Source organism: Limanda limanda, chromosome 22, assembly GCF_963576545.1.
Source record: "Limanda limanda chromosome 22, fLimLim1.1, whole genome shotgun sequence".
NCBI lineage: Eukaryota > Metazoa > Chordata > Actinopteri > Pleuronectiformes > Pleuronectidae > Limanda > Limanda limanda.
Window position 1 is genome coordinate 10,586,231 of NC_083657.1, and position 14,607 is coordinate 10,600,837.

At 43.1% G+C, this 14,607-nt stretch overlaps 1 protein-coding gene across 1 annotated transcript in view; it reads right to left on the bottom strand.

The window, feature by feature from the left end:
* Positions 1–14,607, bottom strand: part of LOC132996080 (sodium/potassium/calcium exchanger 2-like) — a 35,839-nt gene that overhangs the window by 14,615 nt on the left and 6,617 nt on the right. Inside the window, exons 2-4 of the mRNA XM_061066397.1 lie at positions 5,847–5,895; positions 4,696–4,804; positions 2,094–2,108 (exon numbers count right to left, since the gene is read on the bottom strand). Of these exons, the coding sequence (XP_060922380.1) occupies positions 2,094–2,108; positions 4,696–4,804; positions 5,847–5,895 (173 nt within the window). The remainder of the gene's footprint in view (positions 1–2,093; positions 2,109–4,695; positions 4,805–5,846; positions 5,896–14,607) is intronic.

Below are 14,607 nucleotides of genomic sequence, written 5' to 3' on the forward strand. Positions count from 1 at the left end.
GTGTTCTTTCTGTTTATTATTAAGTCTGAAGAAGAGGTCGCCATTGATTGTATCAGATTAGGCAACAAAGTTTACCCTTTAAACTCCAGAGATGTTTTGTGAACTTTTGTGGACATCTGCATAGTGCTGCATTTTCTGTGAACTATCCCTTTAAAAAGGTTGGATCATTCGAAAATGACCCGATATCAAAAATGTTCCAAGCTGCATTGGAACGTTGAGCAATCCTTCCAGGACATCTCAGTGAGATAATGATCTGCAGGGAAGCATCCGATGAGATGGCTGCTCGGCTCCGCCATTTTTATAATGCCGCACTGCGTTGTCACAGAGCTGATATCTGAACTCAATAACAGCACCAGCTCATAATGTTATCTCGGTTCTTATTAAATATTTATACATTTCATTTCACACAAACCACTCGCTTTACTTAAAACATTTCATACAAACCACTACGTTGAAAGGTGTATATAATGTACATACTCTGAAATTTCTTATTGAACTCGTATTTTGTATCTTTAATCTACTGCCTGTTTATATTTCTTTATTGTCTTGGCTTCGTCATTCTGACTTGCCTGCTGCTGTAATGTGTGTGGATCAATAAAGTTGTATCTTATCTCGTTTCATTAATTATCCACGACTAAATGTTTTGCGGCCATACACAGGCGGTCATCTACTTCCATGAGGTAGACTCCAGTCTTGGGTCGCCATAGAGATCAGATCGTGGGATGAAATCTTTCTATTGGGGGGTTTGAGCCAAAGGCGTGAGCGCAGCCTGAATGCTGAGTGCTGTTTAGGGGCCCAGTCATCCACTGAGGGCTCAGACTGCAGACTGAGAGCCACTCTGCCCGGCTCCCTCCCCAGCTCTCTCTGTGGTTCAATATTTTATGCCACTCATAAGCTATATTGTCTGTAGCTCCACGCTGATGGAAAAAGAGATGCGGGAACTTGTACCTGGAACTGACTGTACCAGACTATTTACAGTGTTCTTGCCGACAAAAAACATGCAGGATTGAAGGTCTCTCATTAAACTCAACTTTTACCTGAATGGATAAATAGTTGAATGCTGAATAAACATCTGTTTCTCAGCTAATTGTGCAAGAAATTGATTTTATTCCATTGGCATTAAATGCTCTGTAGAGCTCTTGCTGATAGAGGTCCTCTGAAGAACCCAGATAGCACACAGAGGCGGCCCATCTGGTCTTATTGTGGCCCATACAAAATGGATTGCAAGCCTAAAGTTGCCTAATTGTTGTAAAAATACCAAATGTGCCCAAAATATCCCAAAACAAATGTGGGCCTCTTTGGGCAAACACATGGTGTTCTAGGCAAGGTGTAAACTGGATGTGAACCTATAGTGGCCCATGTGGTAAATAGGGAATGTGGCCCAAAAATGACAAAAGTAGTTTAGGCAACCTATAGCCCCTTTGGTTGACATGTGGTATTGCTATGGCGTATTTGTAGCCCAGATCTGGCAAAAAGGAGAAGACTACACAAGTGGCATCATTCCATGGGATATTTGAGCCGGATGACGGTGTTCAGTGGTCTAATCTGGGCTAATATCAGTTTTTCTATGTAGGAAAACAACTTTTCACTATACGTTCCCAATGCATCAGTTCCTTAACTAAGGACAAAAATTGAGAATTCTCTTTTCAGACTCAATAAATGCAGTGTAAAAGACCTTCCAGAATCATCAAGGACATAGAGTAGAGGGATGGTGTTGGCAGGAAAACTCAAACCACTTGTCTCAGGCCTCTACCTGTGTCGCAGAGAACAGTAACACCAAGCTAGAACAACAAGCAGTTCACAGGAGGAGAGAGAGGATTAGGGATAATGAAGAAAATCAATGCTGAAATGGTCACAGAGGGTTTCCAGGGAGAATACATCCACAGAAGAGAAGGCGATATTTGAAAGGAGTCTGCAGGGATGGACAGTACAGAGTTGACATACAGCACAGCGGCGCTTAGGGAATGTATACATAAGGGACACGTAGGGCGAGAGAACTGTCTCCAGGCTGTTGGAATGAGAACAAACAGATCTTTCTTTTTTTTTTTTGCGGAGGGAAGGTTGGGGATACAGAAATTAGAGGAGTAACTCACCAGAGTCAGCAAATTCTGAGGGGACAGTAGAAGAAAGAGAGATAGGAAGACAGAAACAGAGAAAAAATAAATCCAGGTGATCTTTAGTTTGATAGGGTACATTTAAGCATTGATATGTATTATACAAGAAATGCGAAATTAAAAGAGTCAATAGCACATTTTATTGTGCTGGTAAATGTAATAAATGATTCAAATTTTGAATAATAATTTGACATTTTGCAGGAAAAGGATTTTGCCTCCTTAATGATATTACCCTCATGTGCTAAATATGAAGTTTGGGCAATAATATAGTTATAGCTGAGCATAAAGACAGCTAACAAGGCTGAAATAAAACCTGTCAACCAGCACCTTTGAATTTCACTATGAAAATGCAAGTTGCAAGAGATCAGGACATAGACTGGAACGTAACCTCACATAGAAAAGAAGGGGACACGAACATGTTTGCAATCCAACCTCTGCCAACATAGAAGAATAATACTGTGACGAAGGAAACCTTTTCACTGTCTTTGGTAAGACACAATATAGATTAATTGCTGCAGGAGGAAGGGAGTAATGAAGGAGTGAAGAGTATTTTGGAAACACAAAACACACACACACACACACACACACACACACACACACACACACACACACACAGGCATACACACCTCTAACTACGCCCACTTTAAAAGCCTAACAAGAGAACGGTAACCACTTCCCAGCAGTAGCAAAACAACCCTGGACTTTGCCTCAGCTCAGAAGCGAAGATGACTTTATTTCGAGAAACGGCCCATGAAAAATGCATGGATGGAGTCCTGCCAGCTCCCGCGTGGCCCTGCTGAGCTTCACTTAGAGCCTAAGAGCAGGCAAGGACAAGCAGCACAGCCTCCATCTTTGATGGATGCACCTGTTCCGGCTTCCTCCACGCTGCGAGCTCGCCAACAAAGTGCTCCTCTGCATTAATGATATCTGTAACTGCGCATAGGACACGGTCACTAGGACCACGCAATCAATGAAATTATTTAACGCTTCAAAACAAATACGGCCCCGTTATGAGTCCGTCGTTCCGTGTTCACTGGAGCAGGTGAAAACTTTCCAATGTGCTAAATGGAAATTTCTAAATAATATATTCCGACCAAGCTGGGGCCCGGAGGGTTTGCTTTTGTTCTCTGCGGTAATTAATTAAATCCTCGCTTCATGTCACACTGCAGTCGTTGTTTCAGTGCATTCATTGCCACTCTGTAATTTGCCAAAAGACTCATCGGTCAAATGTGTTAAACTAACATCCTCACATTTCGGCTGTTTTCTCACTGAAGCAGGGAATGGCCCTTTTGACCATTTTAAATCCACATTCAATTCATTTTTATGACGTCAAACAAGTAGTAAACGCGTCACTCTGACATTATCAGTTCATGATGGATGTGCCTGTGGAGACCCTGTGACAAATGGCTCTACACGGAGCAGCAGGCTGGGGGGTGTATAACCCTCTGCTGTACATTTACAACCAGCGATTCCAACTTCCATTCCGACTTCCATTCCCCAGCAGGCTATGATTTACATTTTAATCACTCAGATGGAAAGATGAATACACTCAGACGGGACGCCCTGGATTCTGTGTACGACAATGATTTGATGCATGTTAATGGGCACTTCAAGGTCCGTCTTGGCACGGCGTATTCATCTTTCCTGAGCTGACTCATTTCAGGTTTGGCTTTCAAGGAATGCAAAGTCATTTCAGAGATAGCCCCTGCCAGAGGGGCAATACAGAGTCTGACTACAGAACACAGTTTTATGCTCATCACTGGCTTTTGGACCTTGTCCTGTTTGAGAATTTGTTGTTAAGCAACACTGATACTTTAAAACACTGAGCATACATTTCTGCTAAATTCGACTGTAAAAAAACGACATCATCCGACATAAGCTGGTATTAGCTTTCAACATTAATATTCATTCATTTTTAGGGATTAGGATTCTTCACATCGTGAAATTTTCCTTCCGCAGTGAATTTAAACACCTTTCACCGAAGCTAAAAATCAAGACTCTCTAACGACAAATTCTCCAAACCCGCCTTTAACCGCTGTTGCCCATCCCCCCACCCTTAACGTACAGTTTATTCTTTCATCTTTTTCATGAGTGGGATGACACTGCACCTCCCCTGCCGTATTAACATATTCATCCCCTGCTCCGAGCACTGACACTGCCGTTTTACATTTCCTCGAGCTAAGCTAATGGGCCTTCATCTTGGATTAAAGGAAAATGATCTTCCATCTCTGTACTCTGACACAGCACTAAACTCGTCTTGTCTCGTGTGGACCGTTTTTTAAAAATGGATCAATCAATGTTGGCATTCAGCAAAGGGGCTAAATTTTGATGGTGGAGCCTCTGGATTTTAAGGGCTCATGGTGGTATTTGGTTATGATTGAGGCTGATATTTCTATTTCCATTGGTTTCTGTAAGTATTCAATACCTTATTCACATTTCCATTACATCTGAAAACAGAATACAGGTCATTTCAAGGGAGAGAGAGAGAGACAGAGAGATGGGAGGAATATCTGCACTGCACATTCTGGTGTCTTTGAGACTTGAAGGGTTGTGTCGTCTGTGTGTGGTTTGACCGTCTTACCTTCACTTAGAGGGTCTAACGTGTGAATCATCAGCTGGAAAATGCTGTTCCTCATCAAGCTGTTGTGCAGGGAGGCGGAGCTTCCCCCCCTCTGCAGCCGAGGCCTCGCCTGCGAGAGGAGAAACAAGGTGTGAATCAAACATCCTGCTGCTTAAGATGGGGCTCTTCAAGCGTGGCATGCTTTCTCCTCTTCCAGTAACTGGATCTATTATTCATGTCAAAAAGCAAATTAGCCAATCTGAAATGCTACTTCTTGTTCAACAAAAAGGAAACCATGCTTTTAAAAGTTAATTTGTATTTACATTATAAAGTATGATCATTTTACATACGTGTGCTGGACTCGTGTTCCTTTAGAACATTTCAAGCTCAGAGATGAGGATTCACGTTAGTGCAACATTTGTTCATGCATGTGCTCCACCACCTCCAGGCATGCTGCTGGTTGGAATAAGATTCTCTAATCCTCTTTTGCATAAAACCTCTAAGCAGAAGTAAAACGAGCACAAAGCACCACAGCATCTTAGAAAACATGAGTCCCATGTGTTGACACGGGCATCTGCAGTTAAAGTGGCTTTTTCTCGCCGAACCAAGGTCACACCTGCAGTTCAAGCTCATCTCGAGAACTGTGGGAAATTAGGCAGCGTTGCAGGCGGCAGCTGCTTGGAGTGTGTGCGCCTTTGGTTGCCCACAGGAGCTGCCGGGTGCTAATTCACAGGCCCATATGGGTAAAAGAGGGAGGGAAGGGGGGCATGTGAAGTGGCATGGCTTGTGTTTGGGTCTCGGAGGCGTGGCTTCTCAATGTGACCCTGGCGATTCTCCTTCTGCTGCTCCGTCTTATTTGCTTCCTTGACGAGGCAGGTTCCAATTTTTTTCCCCGAAGCATTAGAAGAGTCTAAAGCTTTCTCTGAACATGCAGCTTCCTTGGTTGTCTTTAGCTTGCTGTGTACAAAATGTAATTGTCACATAAAACGGGTTCAGAAACCAGACGGAGCTGCTCTCTGCACACGGGGAGGCTGAAGGTTAGAGATAACAGTGCACGTCTCGTTCACAGTCCGGTGGGGGGGGAGAAAAGACAAGTTACGCTACTACATCTACATAGAAACGGGGACAAACATCGAAGCAGACAGGAAGAGTGTCAATCAGACAGGACCTACCGACAGCTTGCCGTCATCCTCTGGTGCCACAGGACTTGCCTTCTCATCCAACACAAAGAGAAGACGAAGTAAAGGTGGGAAGAGGGAGAGAAAGAGAAAAACAGGACATAGATGTGAAGCATACCACACAGACAAGACGAATAGATGATAAAGAGAGACATTGCGACACACGGCTACAGAGATGGAGATGACTGACTGTGATGGAAGTGGACGAGACTTGTGGGACACATTCCTCCCCACTACTGTGTCAGTCGCGAGCTGAGCGAGATTGGACCGTGTCGATTTGCATTTTGCTTGAAATTCATTCAAAATGTCGTTTCAATTTCACTCATTTGACTCAAGGATGTTGACTCATATCAATTCCAGGCACATCACAGTAGCTGTAAAAGTAATGGTGATGATGAAGAACAAAACTTTATAATAGACCCAAGATTTTCGGTACAGTTGTGAAAATGGAAAATAACATTTGATGGTTTAAAACGTTCTGCCCCTGGATCCGCCCCTGTCTAGTTCATTAGTTTCTTTAATCCATACTCAAGCTAATAAAGTCAAAGTTTTGGTTTTTAGTTAGTCAGTATTTAGGTAGTCAGTATTCTATCTTTTTTCCTTCTCCGTTTGTATTTTATCTTCTTGTCTTTGGTATTTTCTCCTTATTGTATTGTGTTGTATGGATTTACAGTAGCATTTCCTCAGCGGGCACCGTGTTTATTGCTTTTGTTCCGTCGAGCCCTTTGTGTTACATTGTTTGCATTAAGTATGCTACATGAATCAAGTCTGAATACTGGCTTCTTGCTCAGCTAATGACGTGATTCTTCTTATCTTATTAATTCTGTCTCAAGCTGATGAACTGCCTCAAGAGTCGAATGCTGTTAAATGGTAAAAACGTGAGAACTTTGCCTGTGAGAGTGGGTGAAGTGCCACATCATGTCAAACTGACTCCAGACTGTTTACAATCACTCAGTTCTCTGCCATCGTTCTCAGCGGGCCTTTTTTTGTGTGTGTGCGCCATGTGCAGCACAGTAACACGGTCTATTTTTGAAACAAAAGCCTTTCACCAACTGTCTGACTGAACTGCGCTCACTTAATCTCCAAAAAACACGAGTGTTCCTCTGTTTTCAACTACAAACACAAAGCTTTTGTTCAGATCTTAGCATATCCAGGCTTTGTTTTCGCAGCCTACACAGGTTTCAGACAGTAATGTGTAGAAACGTGTGGATAAAGTGGATTAATGCTAAATAAATGAATTCTAATTGATCCTGTGGATTTTTTTTAAACGCAGGGCAAATATACAAATTTGACAACACGGCCTTCGGGCTTGTCAAGTGATTCATCTGCATGCTAAATGACGGAGCATCGCACTGAATCGCAAATCTCTCGATAACAGGACGGGGGAGAGCGGTGTTAACTTCAGTCCATGAGGTGGAAGCTTTCGTGGGTGTTAACATTCCTCACGACTGATTTCTGGATTTAAAAACACAATGTCTATTTGGGCTCCTTTTGTTGCCTCATCAAATCAAATGAATCTCAATTTGTAAGAACATTTACTGGGGAGCTGGTTTCATTGTGAACATCAGTACCCATTGTGCTCCACTGTTTAACAGCTTGTCATTTTCTATGCATTAGCTTATGCCACTGCAGAGCTGCACATCAGTTATAGGAATGTTGGAGCCGAAATTGAGCTAATCCAGGGATTTTCCATGCAGCGATTTCACTATAACCTCATACTCCGCCTATTTTATATCTCCAGGGAAATTCCCAGCACACTCCAGGGATAATAATTCAGTTTTATCCCCAACCACCATTCTCAAAGGAAAGTCAGTAGGGTTAAAGGGGGGACAGGTGAATGTGCCAGATTGAGATTACGCCAACGGGCCGATCATTAAGCCAGCGTTAAATATTATGACTAATAATCACAGAGGGAGATTAGTATGTTCCCGGCAGTTTGTGTGTTCCCTAATTCCAGCAGCTCTGACGTACAGTTCTTGCATAATGTCACATCAGAATCGTTCTTGGAAGCGGATCAGCTGAGGGAAATAAATGTTCCTCTGCAGCCGCATTCATGTAACGACGGGCTACAGAGAATTATCGACCGACAGTGTGGCATCAAGCAGAAATACTTCCGCTTTCAGCACTCAAATTGCCCACAGCTTAAAAAAAAAAGAAAAAGGAGGGGGTGGGGGGTCAGGAGGAATCGAAGCGCGCTGCTGAAACGCTGAGAGCGGAGCTGGAAGTCCTGACTTTCGAGCATCAGCAGCGGATTATACATCTTCTCCTATGAAATCTGACGGGGCACAAAAGGAGTCTATTTCTGGAGGAATTTGATTTGCATTTTCCTTTTATGCCCTGACATCCAAGCCAAATTACTTACGAGAATAATAGCCTCTAGTTTGCCAATGGTTGATTTAATCCACCATAGCTGTGCTTTATCCCTTAAATCCTTGATTTACTCCTTAATATATCCCTAGATATATTAAAATATACAGGAATAGTACTTAGCCTTACTATTCATCAATCTAATCGAGCCACTTCCACCACGTCTGTTTCAGTGCTACTCGGTTCTTCGGAGTTTGCGGTTATCAAATGAAAGCAAGGGATGCTACTTCTAACTGTCACTCTAAATCCAACTGTACTGTAATTTCCAGAGCATTAAATCAAACTTCCAAAAACGACACAGAATCACGTTTGAATGTTTTTGAACCGATTTATCTCATTAAAACAATAAAGTAAAAGTTGCTTTGCTTACTTTCTAACTTTAATTGTACTCTATAACCCTATTTTTTTCAATTTTGCCATATTGTAATATATTGTATTGTATATCTTAAATTCATTTTCAAGAGATGTATGAGAAAGATTAAGCTATTGCTGGGATAAAGGGAGTTTAGCTTAGCATTAGCAGTGGCAAAAGGCAATGGTATGATCACCTGCTCTAAATTTATTTTAAACTAGTGCAGCTTTCTTTTTAAGACTGTAAGAGAGACCTGCAGTAATTGAGTCACGGCATACAGACAGATTTCTGGAATTATTAGAAACATTTAGGGTTTAATATTTATATTTCTTATTTTTTAAGATTTTAAATGTGCAAGTCAAACAGTCAAAAACAAAAAATGTATTTTAATGGTTGTCACAAGACCATGTGGAGAAGTGCACAAGCCAAGCATGAATCTGAATTAACAGGATAGTAGGGATGGTCTTGCATGACAAATCGTATTGAAACTTTTGTGGCTGTGGATTTACTATAAATAAGGCATGTGTCAGCCTGCGAATGTAAAGATCTGTGAAAACCACATTGCCCGGCTTGTTACGCAAACTGGAAAAGGGAAATCTTGCACAGCTCCGGGCGTTTGCCTTCACGTGCGCTTACAGTCGGCAGCCTGTCTGTCAGAGCATGACAGGACGCCCCTCGAGATTTGTCCATCTAGATTCATCGCGTTAGAGCTAAACTGTTGAGCAGCACGACGAAGCAGCATCTCTACCTCTCTCTCTCTCTCTCTCTCTCTCTCTTTCCCGTTTTGCCTGGAGACGATAATGATGATCTTCGAGGAAAAGGAGGGAAAAGATGCACAACAAGTCAAGAAGCCATCCTCTTGCTAATTAGTAACCCCTTCATTTTTTCTAACAAGCAGAACTAATTACAGGAGCTGCCACGACGCTGATTTCCCACAAGGCAGTGCTCATCAGGACTGAGCCAAAATTGCTTCCTCTTACCCCCCCCCCCCCCCCCCGCCCGCCCTGTGAACCAATCAGACTCAGGCTTTTGGGGGACTAATGGGAGAAGAAAAACTGCTGTGTCATTTTTGCAACTGACTGTAATGACACAAAGCGGAGTTTGAAACGGGAAGCCGGTTACGTTTCCCCTTGCCTTAATGATAATGCTACAAATGTGGTGATGCTTCAGCGGAGCGAGAACATGAAGTGGAGTAATGACCTCCTGATCAAACCCGCTGTCCGCCATTCCCGTTAGATCAGCGCTGGGTTTCGGCGGTAAACAACACAAGGACGGTGTCTTCTCTGCTGTGGATGAGGGAAGGTTTCACCTGTAAATCTTCATTTTTATCCTGCACCTCGTCGAACGCGCTCCCACTGCGTCACACTCTGCCCCAGATCTTTTATTTAGCTGCCCTCTCCTGTTTGTCTGCACGCTTCGAGAATAACTTACTTCTTGTTTTTGGTTTATATGGTGCTGCTATTTCCTGATGCTGAGACTTTCGTTTTACAGAGAGAAGGACTTTCTCAACAGCAACAACCACACCACACTCCATTGATGGCATGGTCCAAAACAAGTTGCCCCTAGGCATTTGGGGCAACAGTACTACAGGACCACTACAGTACATTACGGCTTTCTCAGTATTTCTGCAGTCTTTGTTTAGCCTGCCATTCACTGATGATGTGATCCGCTAAGGAAGAATGATAAGGGGAATGGAAGAACACATAACATTTTTGTATGGATCCAGAAATTAATTTCCCCCCTTCTTTAATTTTGTAAGATTTTTTTCAACATTGTTATTTTTATTTTAATGGCATTATGTGGATAAAGCTGTGGATCTCGTGGATTTAAATGTGGCGTCAAAGGGATCCATTCAGTGCTTCTTTTGACACCTTTAGAAAACAAAAGTATATTAATATTAACGGCCTTATCCTTTAGTTTTAGTTCAGTTCTGCAGTTAAATCCTACTTAAATATCATGGCAACCTGGTAAAGTCCAGATCCACACGAGATGCCGTTTAGAGGTCATTTTCCCATCGAGACAGCAACCACTACTTTTATTCCACATCACCCACATAATCCTGACCAAAGACCAAAGGCTTTGTTCAGTCGTTACACTGTCAGCACATACCGTAGTCACTTCCGATCGAGTGAAAGAGCTCACACACGCACACACACGCACACACACGTGTACACACACACACGCGCACACACACACACGTCACACCACAGACCTCATCTTGGAAATGAGCTGGAGGTGTGTGTTTGTCCAAAGGAAGCTTCCTGCCCGCTGGCCCCTTACATTAAGTACATGACGGGCTAATATGCTGATAGAGCCCTCCTCTGGGGTCACCTTGGTGGGCTTGAGTGTGGCCGGCGCTGGGTAAGGGGGAGGGGGGGGAGCCTTGTGCATCTCGTGCATCATTCTCATCAGTGGTGGACGTGACACGCTCAGACGATGACAGAGCGGGAAGAGCCTCTCAGCACATTCACTACACCACCAAGCGTATTCTAATTAGCTCATTAGAGACGCTCTGATTGCAATCACTTCCGTTTTTTAAGAGTTTCTCTCTTACATTTGGTTTTCAGCTCCTCTGTGGTTCTCTGTGTGGCTGCGTGCGTCTGCAGCTGGGAGATCTATACGCCAGATGATGCGCAGACATTATCGCCATGGATTTCACAAATTACGGGTATTACAGGAACCATGACTATCGGAGCTGATGTAATGGTCAGCTGCTGCGGCTTAGTAAGGCTGATGTTGAGGGTCAAAAATCCCCCCGAGGAAGGGGCTATGTATGTATATAAGGCACGCCAGTACTCTGCCACATACAGTATGCACCGATTCTATCTTGCTGGCCTGTCATTTCATACACCCAGGAGATAGAGATCTCTGTGCCCTTCACATGATGCTTTTACAGTGCTGTTACATTCGATAATTTGACCCCGCTTTCAAAAATAGCCCGTGGTCGATAAGGCTTTCATTTTCTTGCAAGCCTCAACATTTCACCTTCAGGCTCTCCCTCAGTACAAAGGAAAAAAACAAAGGCTCATTTCAGGTTCGTCCAGAATAGCATTTTTTGGGCCATCTTCATAACACTGACATCCTGGTTTAATTTGATGAGGTTAATGTGGGAAAATTAATTAATTCCAAGCATTAAATAAAAAAAACCTTCGTCTGACCCTTTAAGACCACAACAGTTCACATCATATACGATGATCTAAAACAACACTCAAGTCCTAATGGCCTTCGATGAGGACAGCAGTTACAGCTGGAGCCAGAGCGGTTCAGGCTGTCTCTGCCACATCAAAAATTGGTTTCATGACTGGGCCTGTACCGAGATCAGTTGCTCCGCCTGGGCCATAAAGTGTAAGAGCTTTTTAAAATCCAATGTCTCTATCATGCAGTTAAGTGAAGGTGCCCTCTCGGGGGGAAAAAACTCTGCGTAATCCGTTTCAGGAAAGCACCCTCCACTTGTCCCGACTCTCTCCTTTAACCCTTCCCCTTGTTTTAGATTTGCATCAAGTGTGGAGTGGCCCTCAACAAAAAAAAAGACCCTCACATCAGTAGTGGTCAGCCAATAATGACTTCTCCACCCACATCACCGAAACAAACGAGACCTAAATGAACACTGATGACAAGGATGTTGAGGAGTCCTCTACTAGAGCGGAAAACACAAGGCCTGTTGCTGCATTATTAGCTCTTTGTCTTATTAACAGGGTATTATGGGTGGCCCTGCATGAAAATTGGCACGACTACATTTAAGATAACAAAAGGAGAGAAGGGTGCAGGGGTGCTGTCCATGGTGCTGCACCAATGGCAGAGATTGGGCTCAATGTGAACACGCACAATAATAGTTTGGGAATACATTTATTATAAATGTTTTCAAGATGGGCTCAGAGTTGCAGCAAACGGATGCTTTACTACCTTAATCTAGGACGCAAGTGGGGTAGAGTGGGTTGTCCTCTAACCAGAGGGTGGGCGGTTCGATCCCAGTCTTCCCCATGCCGAAGTGTCATGAGCAAGATACTGATTGGCCCTTATGGCTGTGATGTTAGATAGATGCAATATATGAATGTGTGTGTGCTTTAAAAGACCATCAAGATTAGAAAATAACTGATCTTAGAAGCTGGCGGGAGGAAGAAATACTTCAAAATGGTGATGCATATGGATTTAAACCAAAAGCTCATTTAATGCTCAATGTAAAATACGTAATAATAATTATCTTGATTATCAAAATTGATACATTTTCTCTCAATTGAAGTAATCGTTTCAGCTCCAGACTCAGTATAGAGTGTTGGCGTCAACAATCCATGAACTGCCGAACAAAATACATCGCACTGTAAAAGACGAAAAATTGTCTTTTTCGTAAAAATGTAAATATTGACGATATTACAAAATGAAATTAAGAGTGAATTTCTGTGCAGACACAGATAATGAGCAGCTCTTTTTTCTACTATTGGACAAAAACAGTGTGCATTGCTTTTCAAGGCAGACGACGCTGTGCTCTTACAGGACTACACAGCTGGGATAAGTGACGGGGTGACCTTCAAAATCATTAACAACACTGAGGAGGCAGCAAAGAGCCACGGCCGCCTCCGATAAGAATGAAGAGGGGGAAGCCAAATTGTTCAACAGCCAATTAAGGAACAACATAAGAAGCAACTGTCAGCTCCCTGTGATGCAAATAAGAACTTCATGTGTGCAACTGTTTCCTTTGAATGCGATTAAATTAGGTTCGGACAAAAGCGGGGCGTCGGCGGCTAGCGACACAGCCAAGAGAGCTTGTGGAATAATTGCAGACAATAGAGGCAGAGAGGGTGAAAGACGCAACGGTCTCAGCTCTGGGTTTATCTGAACAATACCTTTATTTCGATTGACTGGTCAAACAGCCCGACAACAAGGTAAGAGCTCCGGAACAGGAAAGCTAATTATAGGGTCTACAGTAGCGCTCATTTCCTTTCCCTCCTCTTTAGAAAGTACGCCACAGCTGGAACAGGTGATAAAACCTTCTCATCGTCATGGTGAGAGCCAAGTCACAAGATTTCTATTGTTTTATTTTGTGACCCCGGGCTCCCTGTTGTCACTGGCCAAGCTTAAGCTACAGAATGGAGTCCATGCTGCACATGTTTGCTAAGGTGCGCACATATAACATTAAAACATCGCAAAGACCCGCACACATCAACAAGGACAACTAAGCAAGGCTTTTTTGCGATTAAACTTAGAGCATCAAAACATCAGTGAACTTGTTTTCCTCTACTTCCTTTCAAACTCTGCTCCTGTAGCTGTGGAGGGTTTTTATTGTGCTCTCTCCATCCACCACTCAGTAACCTTGGCCAGTACATTTTTTAAATTTAGCTTTAAACCAAGGTCACTACTACAACTTCTCTTTTTAAAAGGATACAAACGTTCATAACGTCACGTCACTGCTTCCACAGAAATACAGAGCTCAGATCAAGGATGAGGGCACTTACCACACAGAAGGCATGGATTCAATTCATTTGAACCTCAACATCCCTGCACTGAAAAGGGAGATTTATATTTTTGTGTACTGTTCTTTTATCGTTATTAAAAATGGGATTTCCCTCCAATTAGCTTTACAACTGCTTTTAATATCCAGTCAAGCCCAAAAGGAGGAGTTTATCTGTGCACATCTGGATTTATGTAAGATAATCCCATGCACGCGTCACCCACGACAAAGATAAACAGGTAACTCATGTGGCGCAGCCTGCTATTACAGTGTGCGAGGTGGGAGTTCACTTGGATAAAAATGAAAAGCAGCACAGCCAGCAGCAGCATACAACAACTGTTTTTTTTATGTGTGAACAGAAGGTGTATGGCATCAGCACTGGTGCTCAAATGCCCAAATCCACAGGGAAGAAACACAAGCAGTCTGCTCCCAGCACAGAATCAGGTTTGTAACCGATCTTTGAAGCGCATCCTGATGGAAGATCTCGCCTCTGTGACGCTATTTATAGATTGGTAATGCATCAGAGGTCACACCTTCCATCTCAGCGGAACCAACATCTGCCTCGATACCCGCTGGCTTATCCAGGCTCG